Source organism: Microtus ochrogaster, chromosome 4 (assembly GCF_000317375.1).
Source record: "Microtus ochrogaster isolate Prairie Vole_2 chromosome 4, MicOch1.0, whole genome shotgun sequence".
Classification (NCBI taxonomy): domain Eukaryota; kingdom Metazoa; phylum Chordata; class Mammalia; order Rodentia; family Cricetidae; genus Microtus; species Microtus ochrogaster.
In genome coordinates this window covers 63,510,961-63,538,396 of record NC_022011.1, presented here as the reverse complement: position 1 = coordinate 63,538,396, position 27,436 = coordinate 63,510,961, and the positions used below count along the sequence as shown (strand labels likewise).

Genomic DNA, 27,436 nt, shown 5'->3' with positions numbered 1-27,436 from the left:
AGACACACACACACACAGACACACACACACAGACACACACACATAGACACACACACAGACACACACACAGACACAGACACACACACATACACACACACAGACACACACACAGACACAGACACACACACACACACACACGGTGTCCATGGGTTTTAACAAAGAAATGTTCAAGGAGAACTATAGACCAGTCTGAAAAGTTCTGATTTTCTGAGCAGTTACCTCTGTATGAATCACTCGGCACGAAAGAGTTGCTTTTATGTATGTGCTTCTTGACTATAACATCTCTAGAAAGTGAGCCCACGAAAGAGGCCCACTGTGGTGCTAAGCCCACGGCTTGTATATAAGCCAGTATATTAACCATTGATTGACATACACACTAGCAGGAAGAAGCCTGATGAAACACACTTAAAATCTTTATTCGTTGATTTACAAAGTGTACAATATTTACATTTAGGCATTAATCCCATATTGGCATGGATGTTGAAGGGAGTCTAAAAATAAATATGTGGCATATAGGTTAATATACACATCATGGCTCTTGGCATGTCAAGCCATCACCAATGGTGAGGTTGAATGGACAGTTTAAAGTGACAGAATAGTCAGATGGCTAACTTGTCCTGGACAGTCTACATGAATGGCTCCTCCTTGGCTTTCTGAGGCGAGGGCTGGTGAACAAATCACATTCTTTCGAGAGCATTAAACAAAAGCCACTTTGAAAGGCATTGGGGATGTGTGCCGCACATGTGTACAGTGGCTGCAATTAATTCCCAGGCGGTGGGCAATCTGGACCTTTGAGAACCTTATCCCTGGAAACCAGCCAGGTAGGCTCTAATGTGCTCAGTTCCTTGTCTCCCGTTCAGACTGCATGCAGCACTTGGAAAATATCGGTGGAGTGTGACCATGCACACACACATAAAAATAAATGGTACTTATAGTTATATACAACATCAAATTCCCATTGTCTTAAAGCATCTTTAGATGCAAGCTCAACTGTCTCCTCTTTTGACCAGAGGGATAAATCAAGAAGCTATCACTTTACTCCCCAAAGATAAAGTTTCGACTGGGGACACATGCAAATGTCATCCTGGATAGCAGGATGTGTTCTACATGACAAGATGGGCCAATTCCCACGAAGTCAGACCTGTAAGTTTTCCTAGCAGAGAAATTCCACATCCTTTTCTGTTCAAACCTGTCATATCCCACAGACACTAAATCTGGAGGAAAAGGCTTCATTTATCAAACATCTCTGAATCTCAGGACCCTTATCTGTAAAGCAGAGATATGTGCTGTACCTTTCAGAGTTCTGGGGGGTTATATGGCCTAACTACGTAAAGTGCTTAGCAAAGTGCCTTTCTCTCCTGACTCTCCCATCCCCAGTTATAAGCAAGAAATTGATAAGCCTGCCACACTCTGAATTAAGGCTGTGTGATACAACTCCAATCACTTGTATCAGAGTTAGTTCATATTTGGTCCCTGAGGGGGTCTCATTTTATGAGCTAAAGTTCCCTGTGCAGGGCACATGTATCTTAACAGCACGGTCCTCCTCATCAGGGCTTTGCTCCGCCAAGTTCCATGCTAACATAACCCACAGCCCTGCAGAGATACTTGGACCAATGATAGTCTCCACGCAAATATTTCCAGAACAACGCTTCTGAGGAAACCACGAGTAAAACCCTTGAGGCGAACATACAACTCATGCTCACAGAAAATGAACATTTTTTTTTTAGCATTGGTGCAAGGCTCATTGATAACTCTCCATAAATGAATGATAAGCTCTACCATTGTTTAAAACAAGCGTTCTAATTTCGTATTTTGTTCAGGGGGAAAAAAAAGCATTTTTTGAAATATAGTTTAGTTTCTAGTTTATACCATACAAAAATAAATGTCATTTAAAGAATTTACATGGCAAAAGAAAAAAACAATGTAGTTTTTAGGTTTTAAAAAAAAATACATGAAGGATGACGAAAACCTTTTCTACTCCAAAGGCAGCACCTGAGAGAAGCAAATACTACGTCACTTATGATCCATCTTCCTCTCATCCTAGCACAGAAGTGTTCTTACCTTATTGACCTACCAATAATTTAATTCAGCACTTTCTCCCTAAAGTCACTTGGTTTGGGAAGGAGAGGGCTCTTTGGTAGCCAATACTATGGACAGTGAGAGAATTCTGCTGAGCCGTTTCTGGGCCTTCACAATGAAGTAGGACTCACCTCCACAAAGCTTTCTTTCTTTCTTTCTTTCTTTCTTTTTTTTTTGGAGATTATGTATTTATTTATTATGTATGCAGTGTTCTGCCTCCATGTATCTCTGCAGGCCTGAAGAGGGCACCAGACCTCATTATAGATGGTTGTGAGCCACCATGTGGTTGCTGGGAATTGAATTCAGGACCTGTCGAAGAGCAGTCAATGCTCTTAACCTCTGAGCCATCTCTCCAGCCCCACAAAGCGTTCTTTTATTCTGACGTCCTCTCTCTGACTAGATCAGCGATACCTGAATGGAATGGAGCACGTGGAGAAAACAACCCCACCGTACTTCGCGAATTTGTAGATGCTCCTGGCCCAGCTGGGATCCAGGAACTCAGGAAGTAGAATTAGTTCTCAGGGCAGAGCCAAGCTCTCCTCCAGTTACAAGAAGGGATAAACTTCCTCTTGTGGGCGCTCATTTCATCATGAAATCTTTCTCTCGTCACCTCTACAAATACAACAAACTTTAATTGCCTTTTTTTTTGTCCCTTACAAAGAGCAGCAGGAGCGTGTTTCCCTACGTTAGGATAAGGAGGCTGGGGGAACAAAACTGAGCCAAGTCCTTGCTGCTCTTTTAGGGACTCCATCAGAATCTCAAAGAAACTATTCCGTTTTATTTTTGGATTTAAAGTTTCAAAATTCTAAAGCCACAGGCGAAGCTGTGATTTGAATTAAGCTAGGGGGTCTTTCCTTTTCCTGAAATTTTACACCACCTGTATCCATTGTTCTTTCTCCCGCTGCTCACGCATGGCTTCGGGATCAAGAACCCAGATATCCATAAATGCAGAACTCTTTCTTGGAGCAAAAACCGCAGATTTGTGGTATAGAAATCAGGGTCTGTATGGGGACAGGCTGACTTAGATGGGGTCTTGGTTAGGCTGGAAATGACAGCATTGAAGCAACGCTTGTTCTTTATGGCAATGCGAATGCCTGGCAGTGATGATGTCCGGGGCGCTGTGGTCGCATTCTGTCGCTCCTGCCAGGCTGATGACTCATGCATGACTGCGGGCCACAGGGACACCCACAAGGGCTATGTTTGGTGGAAAGGGATGCTATAAAGTGAGTCCGAGCCACACCCACAAGCAGGACACGATCACTGACACGCAGCGTGGGTGCCCGTTTGTCTGATTTATAGGTGACGTTGTGGCAAACGTGGCATCAGTCTCGTTGCGAGGGAGCGGCAGATTACAGATATTTCCTTCACAGCAAGAGGTGCAGATCTGAAAGAAAGAACGCAAGGAAAGGAAGGGTGAGCTGAAGCCCGCCTGTCTCAGAAGGAGGCGGGGCATCAGAAGGAACAGTCTGCCTCCTGGCAAATGAGAAGTCTGTTCTACAAAAGGAACAGTGCCTGACATTCAGGAAGGGCAAGAACAGCATCCCATCTAGAAGCAAGTACTCCACATGAAAAATTCCAGCCTACATTTCAGGGAACCTACATTCTGTTTCAGGCATCTCACCTGCCCTAATTGTTAGGCTTCACGGTCCTTGAAAAATGGGAATTATGAAAATTGCCTTCCTTCCTCAGAGAGGCTCTTCCTGGCAGCAGAAAGTAACTGTTAAGAGGGCAAAACTTCCTCTTTGAGATTGTCACAGTGAGGATAAAATGGCAATGACTAGGGTCCCGTGAACCTGAATGTTTACCCTCATTAATTCTATGGGTATAGTCAACTCCATTCTCTTGAGCGGAAGAGAGCTGAAGGGTTTTATTTATTCAATTACTCTTGCTTTATATCGCTTTACCCTTGATGCCTATTGAAGAAGCAAACCCAAGGATTCTCTGGCAAAAGTTATTTGGGGCCAGGGCTCCCCATTGTGTTGACCAGCAGCCTCAACACCACCAACTGGGGGCTTGTCAGACGTGCAGAATACCCAGAACTGAAGGACTAAAATCTGAATTTTAACAAGATCCCAGATGAGTCAGATTCATAAGGTGGTTATTATCCTAAAGCTACTACTAGTCAGGAGAGAGGTAAACCTTTGGCCACAACCAACATGAGTCCCCAAAATAGCTGAGAAGAGAGAACAGAGGTTAGGGGCAAGTTTAAATTTTAGCCCGTCTTTCTCTTACTAGCTCTGTAACACAAGCAACTGACACATCTTCAGGTTCCCAGTGCTCCTCTTGGGAGAAAAAAAGATCACAATAATGCCTGAGAGCCACGCACGGCTTGCTGGAGGGGTCAGGTAATGACCTTGACTTGACCTTTCTTCAAATTAGTAACAAGGAGGCAGGTGGTGTTTTAATTCTTAGTGAATCTGAGAAGTAGCTTAAAAATTTGTTTCTGCTTCTAATGAATGAAAGCAGCCCCGGATGGCAAGGCTGTTCCAGGGTACAGAGAAAGGGAGTTTCCCTGAACCCCAGGGAGGTGGCCTGACAGGTGGGCAGATGTCAAGTCAAGGCCCAAGTGTGTGAGATGAAGACCACAGAGTCAGCGCTGGCACACTGCAAGAACATGCAGCATTCCAGGGATAAGCAAGCAAAGCTGGCTTCTTTATAGTCTTTGCCCTAGACAGCCCAACACTCACTTCCCACTGGCACCAGCTAGTGTTTAAAGGGAATAAATCTACGGGAGTGGCTTTCTTATCATCTGTGGAATGATTCGGGAGCCAATGGAGCGCTGCCCTAAACTGGGACCCCAAGAATGACATGCACCCTCTCTCTAGAGAAAGTTATCAAACTATACTGCCTCCTGCTGCCTCAGACAGAAGATAGAGTATCTGCCATGCGCTACCAAGATGTGTTTGAGTGGTCCCTGACCTCTCCTTTCAGGACTCTTCTAAGGGAAGGAAAGGCCTAAGCTACTCTCACCATCCTCTTTACATGGTCTTACAAGCCCCATCTGCTTGTCCTTTGCCCAGCTACAGGCTGGTATTCTCCTAAAGCAAACAGGAAAACCAGTACATTTTCACAACCTATGTAGGGATGGGTGGGGGAGATCTGTTCATGAGCCCTTGGAGAATCCAGTAAAGGAGCGGTAATTAATGCTTCCCCAGACCTTGTAGCCTTCATTCTCTGAGTCTCGGCAGCCCGTGGATAAGCACTCCTCCAGTGGGACACAGCGCTTGGTGACAGAGATGCTGTTTCCTGTGACTTCCATGGTGTGCTGAGTGTAGCAGTATCTGGTGTCTGTCAGGAGAAAACAATCCTTCATTGAGATGGGAAACATGAGTCCTGTCTGACGGAAGAGAACACAGCAGGCTGTCTTTCTGGACGCCCCTCAAATTCACTTTTCATGAAATGCTCTAAATATAGGCACCAGAGGATGGCAGAGGGAAGCAGATCTCAAAGGAAGTAGCTCTCCCATCACCCATCAAATGACTCAAATGCCAATGAAGAATTTTCCTAAACGTGGACCCCAATAATGAGACGAACCTTCACTTTCAGGAAATTATCAAAAGAACTGTCTTCTGCTTCCTTAGATGATGACGCTGAGTGCCTGCCATGCTCTCCTCCCAAGGTGATTTTTAGTAAGACATGACAGTACACAGGATGGACACAGCCTCCATGCTAAGATCCACTTCCCCCTGACCCCCTGGCAGAAGGATGGCCTTCTGCAGAACGCTGGTCTCTCTGTCTATCACAGTCCCCCCAAAGCAAGACACGATAGCATAACTGCCTTTCCACACATTTTACCATTGCTCTTATTTTTATTTTTAGGGATGAGAGGTTCAGAGGATGGCGGCTCACAGGTGGTTAGAGCTGTAGTGGTTTTCAAAGGGAGTGATCTAAGAGAAAAGTTGGGGGAGGGTGGTAACAAGAGGCTTTCGGAAGATAATAGCGGTGTGTGTGTGTGTGTGTGTGTGTGTGTGTGTGTGTGTGTGTGTGTGTGTGTGTAAAGTGTTGGGAGTCGTGCAGCCTAGCCTCTGATTAGCATATGACTACCTGTCCAATGGGTTTCCTCTGGGCAAGGCACCCAGGGAAGGGACTCTGACTTGGCAAGAACCAGTAGTTCATGGGACAGCATAAGAATTTGCAAAATTCGTGCAGCTTGCCGGTTCTTTTCTCGATCGTTGTATTGTTGATTCTTTGGGCAGTTTTTACTTCTCTTTTGTCAGTCACACCTTCAACAGCTGTAATTTCCCCCTGGAAATTCTGTTCTCTCTTAAGTATTTTCCCCTAAGATTCAGCAGGGGTTAATGCTTCTCGAATCTCTTATCTTGGGATTACTAACTAGAGCTCCTAATCCTGGGGACTTCTCTGACTCAATAGACAGTTGGGTACATATGAGTGCCTTATCAAAGGCTACCTTTTACAGACAGATTGAGACATGGGGACCCTCTTGTAGAAAAGGGAACTGTTGCCGACATGAAAAAAAACTGTCTGGGTTTGAATATTGTTGTCCTTAAAGCATTGTACCCGTGTCTATTCCTTTTTAACCGCAAGTAGCTGCCAGCTGACGTAAGTGCTGCGAGATCAGGATGTGTCCGGCTCGATATCTAGTTAAGCCTGCAAAAATGCTGAACTCTAGAATATGACTTTGTAGGGGGTAGGAAAGTCTATTTGGGAAAACATAAAGGGGAACAATGGGGCCTTTCATAATGATTATGATGTATTACTTAAAATATGATATATTTCTTAAAAGTCAAAAATAGAAGCCCATAATAAAACTGTTCATGTAATCGTGGTAAGAAAAACTCTATTTAAGTATAAATAAAGATGGCCCGAGCTACTTGGGTCACTTGAGTGCAATCCACCTGGCAGTCACAATTTTTCCTTGTGCCTGCCCCCACGTCCCTATCTCAGGACCTGAACCTGAACTGAGGCTGGAGCCCGGCAGTGAAGTGTTCCCATCTAACATCAGAAGAATTAGAAACGGATTCATTTTGTTGGCAAAAATGACTTTCCGTAAAAGAACGAACCTGGCCACCAGAACAGCCAGATGGAGAATGTTCAGGAATGGACCAACCCTACAGGTCTCTGAATCTGGGAACTTCTATCCTCTGATCTCCACGCCCCTATGGCAGATGAGGGCCACTGTGGCCATCTACAGCCCTTCTTCATCCCGGGAAGAAAGTTTGAGGTTTCTTCCAGGGTTTCACAGAGAACTAAAGAAAAAGCATCACTGCTCCATGTCATTATTTATGGCCTGCCGGCAGCACGCAACTCCACGAGCCTGGCTGCAGGAGAGTGCTCCAGTCCCCCCTTCATATTACAAGAGATGAATAATTCTCAAGAAGTGTCACTTCACCATTTTTCATCCGTATCTTGGCTCTCACTCCACATGCTTTATACATTTGGGGTATTTAGTTGCTAATATGGAATTATGGTCTGTGGAATTATTTATTAGGCAATAAAAATTTCCCCCATCAGATCCTGTCATGATTTTGGCAGCTTTTTATCAAAGAGCTAGTGTTCAACGAAGAAGGCGTAAGATATTAGGTCCCGGGAATGAGCTCATATCTAGACCACACTGACACATCTCGGAAATCATGGAAAGTCGAGGGTTTAAATGTCTCCCTAGGCATGCTCAACTCACAGGACCCGGAATCAGCTCTGAATCTGACCAATGGCAACTCCTTGCCCTGGGTGACATTGCTGTGGATGTCTTTTCCCTGACTGGGGTCCTGTCCCCACAATGCACCCTGCCTGGAATTCTGTTTCCTGGAGTCCGTCAGACCAGGCAGACTCCAGATAGCTCAGGGTCCTGTGGAGTTCTTGGGGATTAGGGTAAGTGAGGTCATCTGGGGGTGAACAGTTGAAAGTATTACACCTGGCAAATTCCCCCAAGCCCTGGCCTCTAATTAAAGGTGGAGGTGATTGGCTATTGGATGAAGAGGGGGCAGGTTTGCTCATCTGCAGGCTTTAACAAATGAAGACCAGAAGCCTGAGAGATTTACCCCATCTTCCGAAAAGGACGGCTTTGTCTTTGCCATCAAATGATGGACATTTACGGCTATGATGGGTATGTACACCTTTCCCACTCCCACCCCGACTTCAAATGTTGGAGAAAGCAATAAAAGCAGGAATGTTCTTATCTCCTGGCTCTGCCTCACGCCGGCAACTTGAGTAGCTGCCAGAGGCTGTGCAGCTAAAAATGTAAATGTGTACAGTTAACATCACACCCAGATGGAGGAAGTAAATCACTACAAGCTTCAGTGTGGGAAACTAGGTTTGTTCCTCAAGTAATGAATGAGCTTGGTCCAAATGAGCCTTAAGATAGCAATTGGTAAACTGGATCCAACTGCTTTTTCTTCATCTTTTTCCTCATTAATTCATCAATAGGAGGCTTATTCCTTCAAATGCCACGTGGTTCCAGTTCCCCGCACTGATTCAAATATTTTTTTTCAGGAAAATATGCAAAACCCTAACACCTAACAAATCAATTTTTGTCTGTCTGTGTTGAGAGGAGAATGGAGTTCATTGAAAATGCCGGATAAGAATTTTTCCTGGAACACCATCAAGCACAATCCACGAGACAAAGACAGGTTGAGAACACCGCCATTGCCTCCCACGGTAGAGACCTTCACTCTGAAGCAGCAGTTTCTCAAAGGCATCCACTTCTTAGCTTGCAAAGCCCTAGGTGAGTCATGAAATATTAATGCAAAAGAAGGTTCTGCAGTTAAATATGGGGTTGGAAGTGCTCAAATAAAGTTGAAGTGGTTTCACTGGTGCACGTTTTATGAGCGCCTTCACTAGGCGCCGTAATCTGGGATCTCCAAGGGTGTGTGTTGGGGCTCGCAGATGGAATTTCCCGAGCAGAACCAGGCGAACCACAGGCAGCTTATCACTGAGAGGGAGCAGCCATCAAAACTGAGTCCTAGCCACAGAGCGTGGCTTGCTCCGCATTCTGAAGAACCCTGGGGTTGGTAATGAGGTTATATGAGAATCAAGCCTGCTGATAACTTCCCACTAAAAGGATTTCAAAGGCTTTTATCTAAAAGATAAAAGATGGATTTGAATTTCTACCAGGTTAGTTCAGCCTCTAAAATCTCATAGTCTGCAACTGCCTAGAATTCCCAGAGGTTGGGAAGCCAAACTCTTCGACTCATGGTAAAGTCAGAAATGGAAAAGACAGCTCAATCCATAACTGAAAAACACAAAGTGTAATTTTCACAACTCTCTCTGTTCGTGTCTCTGTCTATCCCTCTCGCTCCTCAGTCACCTTTTTGAAATTTAAAACCAGCTCATAGCTAAAAGCATTTTCACTAACCAATATAGTTTCTAGTAGAAGAAACTGCTTCAACAGACTATATACCAGGGGTTATTTGAATTAAGCCGCTACATACGTCTGTGTCGGAGGGAAACACTTTCTCCGAGCTACTCTGTTCTGTGGTTCTGCTAGTTTGGGTTTAACACAAAGATGTCTAATTTTTACAGCAACACCAGGAAACAATTCCTCGGGTGCGTGAAAATGAAGGGGAAGCAAAGAATTGTAACAACAGCCTTACAGATTCTATTAGAAATCAAAGGGCTGGTGGCTCTGCCTGCACACCGCTGCTCGGTTTTTTACTGTGCACTCAGCAACTCACATCTGCATTGCTGGCCAGGCAGAGACTGCTCTGAGCACCCTAAGGTGCAGGACCTCTCTGCAGTCCCTATTCAACTGTGAATAGCGTCTCTGGGATTTCCCACCTAGACTTCAGACAGGACTTCCAGGTTGTCTTTGTCTGTGGTCTTTTCTCTTCCGATGTTTGTTTTAACCCAACTGTAGATGCTCTCTCCTGATTTGTCCTTGAACCTCTTCTCATGTGACCTCACCAACCTTCTCATTCCACACCTTTGGTCTTCTCCTTCTATGTCCTGGGCACGGCCAGTATCCCATCATGCCTCACATGTGTGTAGAACAAACAACAATATGCCTCCCCCCTGATTCTCTTCCCATGTGACAATCTCTGGAAGGCACCACCTAGAATGTGACACCTTTATCGTCCCAAACAATGTGAACCAGAAATGCTGGAAGCAGCTCAGATTTCCCTCCAAATATGAACCTCTAAATTCTCTGAAATGCCTGCATAATACATTTCCTACTGCAAGACTTTATCGCTTCCTGGTCTGGGCCTGAGTAACAGTGTAGGAAATTGACAAGTGTGTAAAATTTGAATTCCCTTTGAGGTAATGAATATTTATGCTTACTTAAAGAACCCGGAGACATCGGCTGGATTGTTATGAATATACAGATGAACTTCCGTACATCCGCCTCCATACCTGATACCTCGGTCATTCCTGAAAACAATCTCATTAACACTTGGCAAAAAAATCTAGTAAAATTAGGTCTCCCTTACAAATCTGATGTCATTCAGTGTGGAATTGTTCCCATGTTCACATCAAACGGTGTGAACTGCCGGGTGCGTGGATGTCTCTTAGACAGGAGAGCAAAAATAGGAGCCGGAGACAGCAGAAAGCTGAGAAGATTTCAGATGCCTGGGCCAATGTTTCTCAACCTTCCTATTGCTGCGACCTCGTGTTGTGGTGACCCTCAGCCATAAAATTATGCTTTTCGTTGTTACTTCATAACTGTAATTTTGCTACTCTTACGAATCATAATGCAAATTTCTGTGTTTTCTGATGGTCCACAGGGGTGGTGACCCACAGGTTGCGAATCACTCTTTCCTTCCCAGCACATCTGGTAAGCTCCGTGGGTCCCTGAAATCCAGTTCTCAGCACATCTGGTAAGCTCCGTGGGTCCCTGAAATCCAGTTCTCACTTCCTCTTCCAGCCTCCAGGTTGAGTACGTTCTACGGTTCTGCTTTCAAATCACCGGCTCTCTCATTTGTTGCTGTGACTCTGTTGGGGTACCCGCTGGACATTTTTATTTCAAGCACGGCCATGGTTTTTTTAAACAATCAGAAACTTTCGTTTGGTTCCTCTCATATTTTCCCAATTTCTTTGGTATTTTCAGGGTAATTATAATGATTGAAGCATTTTTTTTTTATTGCCATTGACTTAAATTCCTCATCAGGTAATTCTTCATCTCTACCTCAGCTTGGTGATCATTTGTAATAGTTGGGATCTGTAGTGTCCCTCCAAAGTCCACACGTTAACTACTTTTTCACCAGCCTCTTGTGTTACTAGGAGGTCATGGAAGGTTTAAGTGAATGGATTGTGTGAGAGTTAGGTCGTTGAGGCATGTCTATCTCTCGAACCATTCCCACATACCACCACCATTGTAAAATGAGCTGCTTGTTCTACCACAGCGCCCAGGACAATGTGCAGCTTAGCTGAAGGCCTGAAATCAACAGGACCAACTAACAACTAACTAACCAAGTAACACTCAAACCTCCAAAACTGTGAGCCACAGTAAAGCTTTCCTGGGTTTAAAGTTAGTTGTGTCAGATGCCCCTTATGCTCTCCGTTCAATTTGAGCCCTTCCTGGGATGCGGGATGACTTTTCAACTGAAATCTGGACATTTCTATGTGATGCTGTAGCATCATGAAACCTGGCTTGAGATTGGTGGGCCGATCAATGCTCCCCACACAGGCTTTATAAATGCTGTGCAGAGTAGGGGGTGGGGCTTATTGCCAGTGGGTGGGGCTTATTGCCAATGGGTGGTGGGAGGCAAAGTTCTGACTCTCCACTCAGCTGGTTTTTACAGTGTCCCAGATGGGGTGGAGGCAGCTCCATGCTGGTGAACTCAGAAGCCTGAAGTCTACTACCATGGTTTCTGCTGGCAATAGGGGGATACTTTATAATTGCCCAGAGAGAATAAAGAGTCCATTACTTGTCCATTCCTGCAACCATCCTATGATGTAGTAATTTGAGCGGTGGGGCTGCATCCCCATCACCCCAGCCGCTTGGCTAGCTTATGCCCCGAAATAATTACACGGACACTGTATTCTTTTAATCACTGCTTGGCCCATTTCTATCTAGCCTCTTCTAGGCTAACTCTCGCACCTGGACTAGCCCATCTCTAATAATCTGCTGTAGCCCACAAGGTGGCTTACCAAGAAGATTCTAGCCTACATCCATCCTGGGTTGGAGCTTCATCGCGTGTGCCTCAGAGAGCAGAGCTTTCGCCTCTGCCCACAAGAGTGGAGCATCGTGTCTCTCTGAGGCGTCTGCCCCCGAGAGGAGAGCTGTCGAGTCTGTGAGCTCACTTCCTCTTCCTCCCAGCATTCGGTTCTGTTTACTCCTCCCACCTATGTTTTAACCTATCAGGGCAAGCAGCTTCTTTATTTAATTAACCAATGACCTTCCTCCATCACTATGAAAGAACTCAGTACTATTGAATGAGTTCTAGTTGGTATGAATTAATGAGATTCTTAATCTCAGGGCCATGGGTTCAAGCCCCATATTGGATACCATTGTGTAATCAGAGACTGCGCTTTCACTCTTGTTTCCTGGCCACCCATACCCAAATAATGACATAAAACTATATTAATTACAATACAGTTTAGCCAACAGCTCAGGTGCATTCCTAGTTAGCTCTTACATCTTAAATGAACACATTTCTATTAATCTATGAATCACCATGAGGCTGTAGCCTATCAGTAATGTTCTGACATCTTTCTCCCTTGGCAGCTATATGGCGTCTCTTTGACTTTGCCTATTCTCTCTCTTTATCTCTGGCTTTCCTGCCTGGCTTTACTCTGCTGAGCCATTGGACAAAACAGCTTTATTCATCAAACAATAAAAGCAACACATATACAGAAAGGCATCTCACATTACAGTACAGCCTGCCATGAACTGAAGGGTGGACTCTCTGTTCCCTTCTGCTAAAAAGGTGTAGTTACAGTTTTGTCTGTGGTGTTTGCTGAGAGTAATGGCTCTTATACAGAACTTTCCTGTCTTTCTAGGCTGCCTCCTTCCCAGGCTGTTGACTGGCAAAAGGACGACTTTGCTAGGGTTTATTGTGCCTGTGTCAGTGATAGTTTGGGTTTATTCTTCAGCTCCAAATCTAGAAAGAAAACCTAGAAGTCATTACATCACTACTGTCCTTCAGGTCCTGAAGGCCATAGCTACTTTGCAATTTTCTCTTTCTCTACCTTTCAGAGTTCTCTTTTTCTTTTTGGTTCCTATATAATGGTCAGGATTTTATTTGTACTTCATAAGGGAAGCAGAAAAGGGCATTAATGTCATCTCTCCAGAATGAAAGCATCAGCATTCCTGGTATGACAGGCTATGCAATTATACATAGGAGAATGCTTTGCTTCGTGCACGATAAGATGCTTAGCCATCCATATGACCTTTTCAGGCCAGATGACTATGAAGAACTCCCTCCATAACCAATCCTGTGGTGGGCAGGATCCTGGCTGAGATCTATCTACTGTTCTGGATTATAAAGAATAGGGTTCATTCTTGTTGGTGTCTACATTCCTACAACATGTGTCATATCCTTGCACAACTCACCACATGCTTAATATACTATGAAGACAGATGTAGATAGGGGAAGGCCATGTACAGCCAAACTCTTCTGCTTAAAGCTTAATCAAATTAAAACACTTACATTTAAATCTGTGATATTTGAAAAATCTCTACCATGCCTGTACTTTGAATGATCTCATCTCGTTTATTCAGCATTTCTATGAGAACTGTAATTCTGTACAGTGTAGCCACTTGGGGAAACTATTTGCTAAGATCTACTAAGAGTGTATCCATGTAAACTCTGTCAATATAAGTCACACACACACACACACACACACACACACACACACACACACACACACACGATGCTAAAAGGAAATGAAAGTTCTAGCATAGTCATAGAGAACTGTTTGTACAAATAACAACTGGAGACTACAAAAAGGCCCACTGGTGTCAGAATAAATAAATTACAGCATCTAGTGTCTAGTCATACAACAGTTAGAATGACTGGGATGTATTTTTAATAAGATAAGTATACTTCACATACCACTGAGAAAAAGAAATCAGAAAAATAAGAAGCTTATGCAAGGCAAAACTGATCTATATTATTCGAAATCAGGATGGTGCTATATTAGTTTTTTAAGAGTACTATAAAAGCTACCAAAGAAATGGACTTCCACCAAAGTTTTTCTTAAGTTTTGGATGCTAAAAGTTTGTAGTCGAGCTTTTTTCTGAGGCTGTGCTCCTTGGCTCATAGACGGCTTCTACCCACCCCACCCCTACATCTTTACATCATCTCTCCCCAGTGCCTGTGTGAATTCCAGTTTCCTCTCACAAGGACACCAGTCATATGGGATCAGCATCTACCTGACTGCCTTCTGTAATCTTAATCACTGCTTTAAGACTCTATCTCCAAGCAGTCCCATCCCTAGGGCTAGCGGTAAGAATTTCTATTTGGGGGTGGTGAGGCATGCCTCCTCCAGCAACACTGACGCCGTGGTTGTGGGAAAGGGTGGAGACAAGCACAAGGGAGGCTTCTGAGATTCTGGAAAGGGTCACTTCTCAGTGAAGGCTCTACTGCCAGGGCACGTTCCGTTTGTGAGGAAGCTTACACTGTTTTGCTCTCCCATGTACGTAGCCCACTGTAATTCAAAATCAGTAACAGAAGGACTCTCCCAGTGAAAGAAACGTGACCCATGAAGGGATGGGCTGCTCGCCCTTACAGAAACCATACAGCTGCTGGCTTTCAAGCATCAGGTTATCTTCTTGGCTGTCCTGCTCCTATCAAAGGATTTGGAGGGATTGCCTGAAACTATGGGTTTTCTTCCCCAAGACAGTATTTAACAGTAAACAGGTACTCAACAGCCCAAGCAGATACTAGTCGCCTTTCTCCTGTACCTCTCGGGCAAACCATCAGACTATCCCTTCCCTGCTTTCTCAAAATCATCAACTACACTTTTTTATTGGTATATTTTATTTGAGACAGATCTATGTAGCCCAGGCTGCCCTTGAAGCCCCTGTTTCCTTCTTCTGCCTCTCAAGTGCTGGGTTACAGGTGTACATCACCAAGCTATGGTCTACACTTCCTAATGATGGCTGACACATACCATGAGGACGCTCTCCCTTCAATCACTGAAGCTCAGCAATCACTGTGCTGTTACTGGGCAAGGGCGCACAGGGTGTCCTGGAAGGTTCATAAACAGTAGCGAGAACTAACACTGAAGCAGACAGTGACTAAAATAAAGGGAAGATGGCAAAAGCATGAAGCAGATGCCGCCCATCTGACACTTTTCTCATACTGTGACAGTATACGCAGTGTAAGAATCTGGGAAGAATTTATTTTGGCTCATGGTTTGAGAGAGCTTGTTCTATCATGCAGGGAAGGTCAGGAAGAGTTCATGGCAGTGGGAGTGAGTGGCTAGGACTGCTCACATCTCAGCGAATCAGGATGCAAGAGGCCAGACCAGAACCAGGGTCCACTCTAATCCATTAGCCCAGCACCAGCAGCTACCTCACTTCCTAAATACTCCAGAACTTACCAAAACAGCACCGCTAGCTGGGAACCAACTGTTCAAACACCCAATTCAATGGAGTACATGTCACGCTCGTAACCATAGCTCCACCTGAAGCCACCAAACAGAAAATATCTGGACAAAACCATTGTGAATTGGAGTAGGTTTGATACACTTAATATAATGTTGTTGCTGCTGCTGCTACTGATGATGATGATACTGATGATGCTACTACTACTAATAATAATAATCTTACTTAAGATGTCAGAACTTTTGGGTTAAAATATCTGGATGAAATAGCTAATACTGAATTATATATATCTACTATCTAATTATATCACTTATTATATATAATGTTTACACACACATATATATCTATGTATATATGTATGTGTATGTGTGTGTATAATGAAAGAAAAATTTGAAGAATTTTACTTGCATAGGTGGTTACTCTGGTATCAACACAAAGAATAAACTTAAAATGCAGCTAAAACTACAAAAGTCTGATGAAAGATCAGAGGATCTGAAGAGTAAGGAAGCAAAGAAGAGGAAAGCTCATTTGGTTGGGCCTGATTTGGTGCTCTTTCCTTGGGCATCTGTTAATCCAGAAACCCACAAAGGCAGAGGCTGGGAAACCAAGCAAAACCCGCTGCCAACAGGGCAGAGTTTTAGTCTAAGGGTTAGATGCACAAACCCAGTTCAGAGCTAGTGGAGTAACAGGGGAGAAAAAGTAAGGCTGACAGGCTCAGAGTGGAAGTCAAAGTTGGCAGTTATTCATACTTAATATTTAACAATACTATGGAGTTCTAGCTTCTGTTGTTTCTGTCAATAGTAAGTTTGGCCAGCATTGTGTAGCCAATGTTTGTGTACGCAGATGGTGAGAGTTCAGGAACTTTAAAAAAAAACATAAACAATCATTAGGCAGTATTTGGTAAAGCCAATATTTGCCTGCCCATGCCCGTCAACCATACTTCCTGAATAGATCTGTCAGGAATTCATATGTGCAGGTACCAAATGACAGAGAAGAATATTAATGCACTTCAAAACTGGGCACAGTCCAAATGCCCACCATAGCAGAATAGATCAATTTTTCGTGTTTTCCCATAATGATCTAAACATCTGTGAGAAAGACTAACTTTGCAGCTCACAGACTCCTAACTCTGCACTTACTACTGTGTGAAAGCAAGGATTACGTTCCATAGAGTTGCATTTACACAGAATTTAGTGGCCCTTTCGGAGGTGGGATGTAATGATGGAGGGATCTGTAGGGTTTCACGGCTTCACATAGGTGGTAGATATTCAAAACCTCAATTTGGTAAAGATAATGAGGTGTTCACTTAGGATTTTTCCTATGTCTGTATTTTAACATCCAAGATATCTTTAAAATTGGCCATTTAAGACATTCATTTATCATGGCAGTAATATGAGAAGAGGGAGTATCTAAAAATCATCTCATTCCTTAGCAGCCTGAGGTGCTAGATGAGATACCTTTGTAGATGCAGAAATGAAGTCTCCAGAAAAGGAAAGATCCCTAGAGCACACACTGAGTAAGATCCTGGTTTTCCTACCCTGGGAAGTTTCAAAGCCTCGAGTTAACATGTGATCTAGAGATATCTTGATATAAATTAAGGTACACGCCTTGGAGGACGATATCCTAAATATAAAGTTGCCTGAAATAAAGAAGAAAATCTCACTCTTATTTTAAGTAAATCAGAAAAGGATGCCCCAAAGATTGGCCTGTCAAAGGAATGATGGAAATAAGAAGTCTTCCCTAGAAATATGGCCTTCTCTTCATTTAAGCTGGGATCTCATTTTTGTTGCCCACCATACCAATGTCCCCACTAGACTAGCATGCAGAAAGAGCCACCAAAGGACATCTTCACTGATTCAATTTCACAAGAAAACAGTGGTCAGCTGAGAAGCTGGGAGCAGAGGACACATTTCCCTTCATAGCATTTTCTTCTGCTATTCTATCAGATTTTGTCTTGGGGAGGCAGTGACACTTCCTCATGAAGGGCCCAAACATGCCCAGGCTAGGTTCTCTGAATTGCCATTTAACTCTTAATAAACATTGATATAGTTCCTCTCTCAACAAAGAGATGGCATGGGCAAAGACAACTGTGATCGAACCACACGAATCTCAGCGCCTATTTTCTATCCACTGTTCCTTCAATTGGTCTCTCATATAATAGACCTCAATATCCTTTTTGTTTACAAAAATCAAGAAAGAGCAGCCAGGTATGAAAGAAGTGTGATGAAATTACAGGTGTAGCAGAAGATACAGTAGCGGGAGTCAGGAATGAAGGGCGTCTTAGAGGCTCTCTCTGGAGCAGAAATTACCGTGAATCTGTAAGTGAGAGGGGAGGAAACTCTTACTTTCTCTCACTCAGAAAGGAAGCTCCAGTGAACCTGCAGCAGGTAGGCATCCAGCTAGCTAAGCTGTCATTGCTCCTGGGAAGAGTCTAGTCACTGCCAGGCTTCTTCGAGACACGCTGGACCAGTACGGAGGCAAGGTCAAGTGTGTCAATTCCATCCGTCTCAGATGGATACTGTGACAAGCTAGACCCACGGTTCCAGAGTCCAGTTTCTGAAAGCTTCAGATTTAGTCACTCCCCAAGCAACTGGGTGTGTGGCTTTATTCTACACAGACAAGATCAAATGCTCCGCCGGAATCAGGTTTTTCACCTTCAACCTTGAGATGACTAAAACCTAGCTAAGCACGTCACAAAATAAGCACGCAACGACCCAGAGATGCCAAAGGAAGCATTGTGTCTTTCCTAGCAACCTCTCAGCAGCCCTCACTAAGCCTGCTGGTCACCTCTGGTCACTTTAGGCTAATGGTAACAGCACAAATGCAAGAAGATGGAGGAAACCGCATTTCCATAACATGGTTATTAGTTTTATTGATTAAAAATTCACATAACCTAGACTTAGAAACACAAGAGTCTTGAACTTGCACCTCTTCTCAGGCTCGGGCGTTGAGTTCCCGCCCCTCACCTGAGGCTCAGAGGCACTCAAAAGGGCGCTGCTGCAGTTGCTGGTGTCTATTAATTAGTCTTTGATATACACACATGCCTACTCTTAGGCCAGGTCCTCCCCATCTGTCAGGCACATATGGATGGTCCAAAGTCCACACCACTGCCCTGCGTGACTTCCGGAAGTCTCCTGAAATATTCTAAGTCCTTTCCCTAGCTAGAGAATTGTACAACTTCCCAGTGTGAGGCGGGACTGTCCCCTCAGTCCCGGCTGCTCTTCTCTGCCCTCAGCTCCCACAGCATTTAAGGCCAGACTCACTGGGCACTTAACTTTCACCTGCTGTGCCTAACACCTGATCCGGTCAGATCTTATCTCCCAGGGTAAACTGTCTGCTCCTCGAGAGAAGAAACTAGATTCCTATCTTTCACTGCGTAATTGTCCCAGGGGCCTGGCCTGGCTCCTTTACGTCACGGATTCAGAGCGCCACTGTATTTGTCCCCAAGCAGTTACGGAACAGCAAGATAAAAGGGGAGCTTCCGGAAAATGGGGAAGGGAGAGCCTCTGTAAAGACCTCTCAGCTCTTCCAGTTATCTGGAGTTTGAAGAGGGAGATTCTGATCTGAAAGAAAGCATCAAGACAGGGCTTTCTCTCCTCCTGGGGACTCCCTCCAGTGTGGTGTTTCTGGTCACCTGTGTTTCGTCCTCTGCGACAGGGAGGGATTTGTCTGCTAAAGTCTACAGATACTAGTTTACATGCCTTCCTGTGCCCTGTAAGCTCTGCTGAGTCCGTCCTAAGCAGCCACATGCTGCTCCTGGCTGAATACGTCCTCCAAAGTTCCTCCCCTGTAACCGATTCCTCGGCATTAAGAGGTGGAACGTTGGAGAGGTGAAGCCAGAAAGGTAAAGCCGACCTCATGGGTGCGGGTGAGGACACCTTATAGGCCTGTACAAGGTGGCTTTGCTCCTTTCTATCTGGCCGTACATAGTGAACACAGAACACTGCTCTCCCTGGGAGGTCGCAATAAGAAGGTGCCACATTGGAAGCAGAGCATCAAACTCTCTGGACTCTGAACTTTCCAGAGCCTTGCTGTTGGACTGCACGGCCTTCAGAGCAGTGGGAAATGAGTTTCTGGTTCTTTTCTTTTGTCTTGTTTTTTCAACTTCCTGAGATTCAGATATCATGTTCTAGCAAATGACAACAAGGCTAGAAGCCAGTTGGCCAGATCTGTTCTAGAAGGAGCCAGCCCTAAAGCACGTCTTTCTGGATTTGTCCAGACTCACTGATGACAATTGTCAAGTTCTGATACAAATTGAAGCCACTCAGGGAGCTTTTCAAAATCATTGTCCTCGGGATCCACCCACGCCAGTAAAAAGGCATCATGTGGGAGACACCCCAGGCACCGGTGCTTCTAAGCATTTACTGGCCTGGTTGCAACGTGCAGCCACTTTTGAGAAGCAGGGGTTCAGTTGGCCCCTTAACAACTGATCCAAACGTCCATCCTGCAGAGCTAAAGTCACAATACGAAAACACGAACTCATTTTGAACAAAGCAGTGCCCGTAGAAGGAAAGGGACGGGGTGTGGGTTACCAAGGTGTAGCTTACCTTACAATTAAGCTAGGCTCCACCGACATCATCTTTTCCTTGTCCGCGTAATTTTTTAAGCCCCCCTGACGTCACTACCTAAAATTCAACAAGAGCCTAGAAATGAGATATTTCCCTCCTAGGAATTAAAGGAGCCTCCAGCAGTTCTCAACCCTTGACTGTTGTGCAGAATCACCAGGCATAGTGAGAGATACTGATGTAGGGCCCAAAACCCTGAGCCTGGTTCAATTTGTGTAGAGCTGTGATTCTAGATATGGCTTTGTCTGCTCACATGGAGACGCTTTGTAAAGGCAAGTTCTCAGGTGCAAATGAAATCAGACCTGATGGATCTGACAGGCAGATGAGTCACATAGTAGGCTATGCTGTGATAAGCCACAGACAGTATGGGCAGTGGGCATGCTGCAGGTTGAGAGCCAGAGGCACAGGCTGAGCACACATTTTCAGCAGGTTCTCTATATACTTCCAGAAAGTCCCAGGAGAAAGATCAAAGTTAAAGAGTTTGAACTGCTTGTCTCTATCTGTTAGAACTGCCCTAGCTCTCACAATGCCAGCCTACCATGACCAGCAAAGGGACATTCTTTGCACCAGACATGAGAAGTCTTGCCTTACGTTGAAAAATAATGAATGCATTTATTGTATTCTTCATCCTAACATATCTGAATTAAATCTACAGTGGAAAGCATTCGCTGCCATGACAACTGTCAATTGAATAGCCCATAGTCCACACATCCCACCCCCACTCAACCTGTCGACTCTCCTACAAAATAAAACAGTCAATTAGCCATGACCTCACAGCCGGATAGAAACATCGTTTTCACTCGCGAGGAAGAGAGATATAAATAGGATGTGTCTTCTATTCCCAATGAGCACTTTGGTCAAAATTTCAAGCGTCAAGTACGGTCCATCTCGTCCTTGAAAGAGAACTTAGCAGTTGAAAAGGCTCAAGGTTTTTTATTTATGCGGTGATGGCATTTAGAATGTCAGCTTTCACAGTCTCAAACTGTAAGACCGTGGCAAGACAGGCAATAAATGAAATCTTTACATGAGCATCGATTCATCCTTTTCATGAAAGAAGCGACTAAGGATGAAGGCTTCAAAGAGTGGCAAACAAGCTGCCCATTCTCTACTGTTCCACACTTGGCTGGCCCCAGGGTGGAGACGTCTCAGCTACCCCCACCCCCCACCCCCCGTAGAGCTCCAACCACGCTTCATGAGAAAGGGAACTATCGTACGGGTCCCCTGTGTATCTGAGAGTCTTGGAGGATGAATTATGCATCTGCCCTAAAGATCTGCCGATAGCCTCAGACAAGAGGAGCAGTTGCAATTGCAAGCATGTACCTGGTCTTCAGGGCCACTCGCTCGCAAGTGCTCTGGGGACCCAACCTGTCTACTGAGACTTTACCTCGAGGACAGTAGATGTCAGGAGCCCAGCGGTTGCATTCATAATTGTCTGCTGCCTTCTCACAGGTGAAGCATTTAAATCCACCAGGATATGGAGTGGCTGCAAAAACCAAGAGATTAAAAAAAAAAAATCAGTCAAGCAGAGCAAAGAATCCTGTAAAGTTAAATATATTAATTTTTAAAAGGGTTCTCGAGATCTCTTGGAGGTGGAGAAAAAAAAATTAAAACGAAGTATCTGATGACTCAGCATTTTACAGCAGGAAATTTACTCCTGAGACGTGAATACTTGTATTCACACACCAAAATCTGCATACAGTTACCCAGTCAGTTTCATTTAAACAGGCTGCCTACTCCTGATCTGGAAATAGGAAATCTAAAATGCTCCCAAATCTGAAACGTTGGAGCAGCTCTCCAAATTGCACACCTGACCTAATGTGACCAGTTACAGCACTAAACGGACTATAAAGAATTCCCTCCAGCGATTGTGCAAACGTCTTCCAGGCTATTTACAAGGTGTATATGAAACTAATAAACGTGGCCTTGGGACTCTGGGCTCATCCCAAGATATTGCACTACATACAGACAGATACTCCAAAATCCAAAAACCTTTTAACACCTGAAATATCTCTAGTCCCATGCACTGCAGAGATAGGACATTCAGCCTACAGTGACCGAACCTGTATGGATCTCAAATGTCTATCAATAAGAGAATGGGTTAAACAAACAGTGGCACATCTATACTATGGAATAGCAAGCACCAACCAAAAGGAACAGATTGTTAGTATTTTCAACAAGTTTAATAAATTCCCTTGGGATTACTGTCAGTGAGAAAAAAAAAAAACCAGTCAAAAAAAAAACCTACATACTGTATGGTTATATTTATATTACTATTTTATTATTTTTTATATCTATGTATTGTTGTATGTGTGTGGACGTATGTATGTAGTGTGTGTGCATGCCCAGGTACCACCGTATGCATATGGAGACAGAGGACAACTTGCAGGAACTGGTTCTTTCCTGCCAACAAAGTGGCTTTTCCTGGGGATCAGACACATGTGACGGGTCCACCTTGTCCGCCCACAGACCACTTGGGACCATTTATCAACCTCCTCCTACGTGACAGAATTGGGAGGGAATGGACGGCATGCAGATGAGTGGCTACTGGTGTGCCAGGTGGCCATGGGCAGGTACCCTTTGGAGAGGAGGTGTGGCTTAACAACCCCAGCAGAGCTCTCTGACCTTTCCCATCCTCTCTCCGTGCTGGTGCTGTGCTTCCTGCCTTCCTCCAAGGGCAACTTGTTCTCTGCCCTTCTCAGGGCTACCTACCTAGGCTGCCCTACCAAAACTGCCCTACCTAGGCTCAGGCTGGGGAGTCACCTGAGAACCAGGCTCTGGAGGTACTCAGGACACCAGGCATGGTCAGAGGTCGACAAGCCATGTCAGCCCCTCCCACCCTTGCCAGGGCAGTCTTCTGGTTCCCGGTCCTTTGGTTCTTGTGCTTTCAATGGCCTCTTACCCGGAATCCTTTGCTCGCCTTGTGATTTAGATCTCTGCCTTCTCTAAACAGATCCTAAGCATTTTAAACATTTGTAACGGCCTTGCTGAAAGCTGCAGGCATTTAAACAGTGCATCTGCGGGAGCCAACAGCTCGCTCTCGCAGATGGCTATGCCCGAGGAGCTCACTGGTAGAAATAATCATCTCAGGGTAAATTTCATGGCCCACATGGAACCAATTAAGTACGTTATCAAAAATAAACGAAGGAGAGGCAGCAGCTTAAGGCCAGAATTATGGTCCGGATAAAACTTTGATTTTTCACCTTGCCCAAAATAGCTGCCCATTCGCATACATGACTGAAACATTTCAGAAAATGGACTGTGAAGATGGTACCTAGACTGCGGACTGGCTACAGAGGATGAGTAACCAGACCTTTCCATGGGCCCATGAGAGTCCTGGGATCCTCCTGCTAGCTAAACTCATTTACAAATAGGCTAAAAATAAGGGTATGGGTCACCTCGTAAAATAATAAAAAGCCTAGAGACAGCCTTGAGGCAGCCCAGGAGGGAACTGTACCTTGGGGAAAATGTTCTCTGGCACATCACAAAAGCAGAAGGAAATAATTTCGCAAAGCATACACATATAATTAGTAACCCCTCCCCCCTTAGCACCTAGAAAAGTCTTTCATATTTTAACTGAACAATTCTGTGTTGGAATTAAAAGGATAAAAAAAAAAAAACCAACAAAGTTTCAAAGCCCAAAGTCACTCTGTGTTATATGGGTTTTTTTAAATAGGTTTGTATTTTACAAATATCATTATGAGAAAAATAATCATGCCACCGTTCTAGGAGATCAAGCTGGTTTGCTACATTAGAAACAGTCCCGCTCTTAAGTTGAGAATATTTAACACATAAATCACTTTAAGGGGTAAAAATTTAAAATAGCTTGTAAAATTTTGGACAAAAAAATGAATATAGAAGATTTGAGAAAACCAGCATTTTTCAAGCAGTGCGCTTCATAGTCACCAAGGTTTGTGACTGCAAGCTAGCCACACCACTTCGGCTCACGTGACTCATTCACTGGAACAGCCAGTTGTACCAGTCTGTCACTGCAGCCAAAACAAATGCTTGGCTGGCATGTTGGATTTGTTCTGCCTGGAAACTCTTCCATCAAAGAGATAAACTGGAAACTTGGAATAACGACTAACCAACTGCTCCATGAATAAAGTTACTGAGAACCACACACTCATAAGTCGTTGTGTTCCCAAACCTGGATTAGCTCATTGACTTCTCAAAATGATCGTTTACAACACTGATGACATATTCAATTAAATACTGCCACTTCTTACGTAACTAAACACTCACTCTGCAATTAACCCGAGGACATTGGACCCTGAAGAGAAGCAAGAGCTTCAGCACTATGGAGCTTTGTTTCAAACCATTTCTACCCAAATAAAGTCAGCAGCAGTTGCTACTGGTGATTGACCAAATGCTCTCCATATTGGTCGGTTTATTATTATTTATCTTATTTTCAAAATGTTACGTGCATGGGTGTTTTGTCTGCATGGATGGCTGTGTGGACCCCTTGAAAGCCTAGCATCTAAGGAGGTCAGCAAAGGGTGTCAGATCCCCAGGAACTGGAATGACAGATGGTCCTGATGTTGTGTGGGTGCTGGGAACTGAACCTGGGTCCTTTGGGATAACCGCCAGTGTTGTTCTGAACCACTGAGCCATCTCTCCAGCCCCTGGTTGGTCTTATTTTAAAACCTATAAATCCACGGCTGTTTGCATTCTCAAACACTGGAGCTTAATTTTTGTTTACAGAAATTTCTGTTGATAGTTTGCTGAGGGAGCCAATGAATGGCGCTGATTCCTGACAAATCTTTGCAAGCATATTCGACTTTAATTAACTACAGTACGGTACCAAACAAATGGGGAAATTATTCCCTCTGGCAATACTTAACCTGAATAAGGTCAGCAGATGAACAGCTATCTCCAATAACTTGCTAACTGATACTACATCTGATAAAGAGTTTATCCCTCTTTTAACGGACAGGGAAAGAGGTCCCTAAGATGTGCTATTTTCTTCTTTCCTACTTCAAAGCCTTACAGAGCGAGCGGACTTCAGATCCTGGTGGCCCTGGCTGTGAATGAATCTAATTTGGCTCTTGATCACAGAGTTAATAAGCTTAGTGCACTGCATTTCAGGGCATAAGGCCTTGGTCCCTCAAGAGAGGGCGATTGTAAAGAAAAAAAGAAACACCGGAGTGCCCAGTTACTTCCTGTAAGAGAATCTGTCCATTAACTCGCACGGTCAGCCCTAGTTCAAGTTTCCATAACTCGTTTGTAAAGCATCAGGAAAGATTTAGTCTCCCCGCCCACCCCTGCTTGGAACTTTTGCCTGGACAAAGACCTTCAGTCAGCCACTGGAAATGTGCAGAAAGCAGATGACTTCGCAAGGGGTGCGCATGTGCAATGTGCCTGCTCTCGACAGATTAGTTTCCACTGGTTTTAGAAAATGGGTAGAAATAAGAAACTCTAAACATCTAATATTATCTGTCCTGCACCACTAAAATCTTGCTGGTAGAATTCTGACCTGAACATATTTCTAGTAGGACATACTTTCTGACACCTGTCTAGAAGTCCTCTTCCTCTGTATGACTTAACAGAGTATAGGACTGCGCATACACATCCCTGCTTCCCCAGGTGGGGCATAAGCAAGTTCCTGCAAGGACAGAGCTCTTTGATGCACAAGACGAAGAAGGATTCAGGACATGCATGCAGAGGAAAATTGGATTGTTTTCCAGGAGCGGTTCCTCTGCTACAGAAAGAAACAGAGACCAAGACAGGGCACATCTTATTAAATTCTCTTGTGTGATATTTGACCGAATAAATAACTCCGTTTCTCTTCATATTAACTCTCATTTGGGGGATTATAATTAGATTTTGGTGATTTAACCTGAGCATGGAAAGAAAAACCAGCGCTTCTCATATTAAAAAAAAAGAAGAAGAAGAAAGGCACATACAAATTATCAAACAGAATGTTCTTGAGAATGAGTTTGAAATCCATAAAGTTTATTTCTTATCATCCGTGGAAACTTCAAAGATTTGGAAAGCAGAGAGCAAAGGAGATTAGTGAGGAGAGGCCGAACTTTCCCAGCCCAGCTACCATCAGAGACGGCTGTCTGGACCAAAGCACAATGAGTTTGCTTGGCATAGAAAACCTGCATGTTCTCAAGCTTCCTGCCGCACCATGTTCTTCCGTGGACAGAATCCGTGTTTTGCTATATAACATTAATAGAATCTGGCTCACTCACTGACCCAGAGAAAGCTGCTTGTACCTCCACCTACAAAGTGAGGCGATTGTGTAAATAATTCAAAATCAGACTAATCCCATGTCCCCCTCATGTATTTTTTATGGTCAGTGCTCAACAGAAACTTTCTTGTTTCTGCTGGATCACTCCATCTGAGCATAAGCGAGGGTGCAAGGGCAGAGAAGCGTGGCTGTTTAAAAATCCAAAGTGCACACAAACACGCTCAAGACACTTCTGATGGAGTTGGGAGAAAGGTGAAGTTAACTCTGATCTGACTTGGGCAGAACAACCTCAAGTTCTGCAGTCCGACAAGAATCCTCACAGCCTGCGACCCGTGAGAGGACCCGCAGCTGGTGAGCATCTCTTTCTGCTGCTCACAGTCTAGGCAGAAACAACTTCAACCATTTTCACGTTTCAGAATCAAATCAGAAAAGCCCACGCTTCCTAGTCAGTTAGCATAGGTCACATGACTGAAACTTACCGACTACCGTACTTTATTGTATTTGGGACCAGGTGTTGCTGTGTGGTCCATGCTGACCTGGGACTCACCGGGCAGCTTCTGAGTGCTGGGATTACGGTTGTGTGTCATCCTACCTGGCTCTCCTAAAGAGCGGATGTGATTTCCCCAGTAGAAGGTCAAAGTTCATCCTTCAGAGACAACACTAACCAGGGGCCACCCTCACCCTCACTCAATAGCCATCCCAGGGAGGAAAAAGTAGTGCACTTTGTCCTGGTTTACATAAACTCATTCCCTTCAGTTTTCAACTCCCATCCTCTACGGAGCTTTAGAAGAGGCCAAGGAAAGATGAGCTTGTGATTTGAGTCTCTCACTGACGCTGACAGAGAACATCAAAGAAGCCAACATTCTGGTACTCACTCCTGAGGGACAGAAACCTGGGTCTTACCAAGCCTGGCTGTTTGGGGCAAAGAATGGAATGCAATCTGGAGAGCAGGGCAAGTATCAGAGTGTCTTCTGCGCACGTAAATTATCAAAACAAAGTCGAAACTCCCACGAATTAAGCAGTCAGATAAATTTCCCACAAAAGTAATCAGTAGGCAGATTCTGCCAGTGAAGGCACAGATCCAGGAGGTAGACTCTGCCAGTGAGGGCACAGGTGCAGTAGACACTCTGCCAGTGAGGGCACAGGTGCAGT

The 27,436-nt window shown here is 44.4% G+C and overlaps 1 protein-coding gene across 1 annotated transcript in view; it reads right to left on the bottom strand.

Moving 5' to 3' along the window:
• Nucleotides 1-391: 391 nt before the first annotated feature.
• Nucleotides 392-27,436, bottom strand: part of Lypd6 (LY6/PLAUR domain containing 6) — a 118,117-nt gene continuing 91,072 nt past the window's right edge. The window contains exons 3-5 of the mRNA XM_005346395.3: nt 21,476-21,574; nt 5,237-5,367; nt 392-3,463 (exon numbers count right to left, since the gene is read on the bottom strand). Of these exons, the coding sequence (XP_005346452.1) occupies nt 3,296-3,463; nt 5,237-5,367; nt 21,476-21,574 (398 nt within the window). The 3' untranslated portion in view covers nt 392-3,295. The remainder of the gene's footprint in view (nt 3,464-5,236; nt 5,368-21,475; nt 21,575-27,436) is intronic.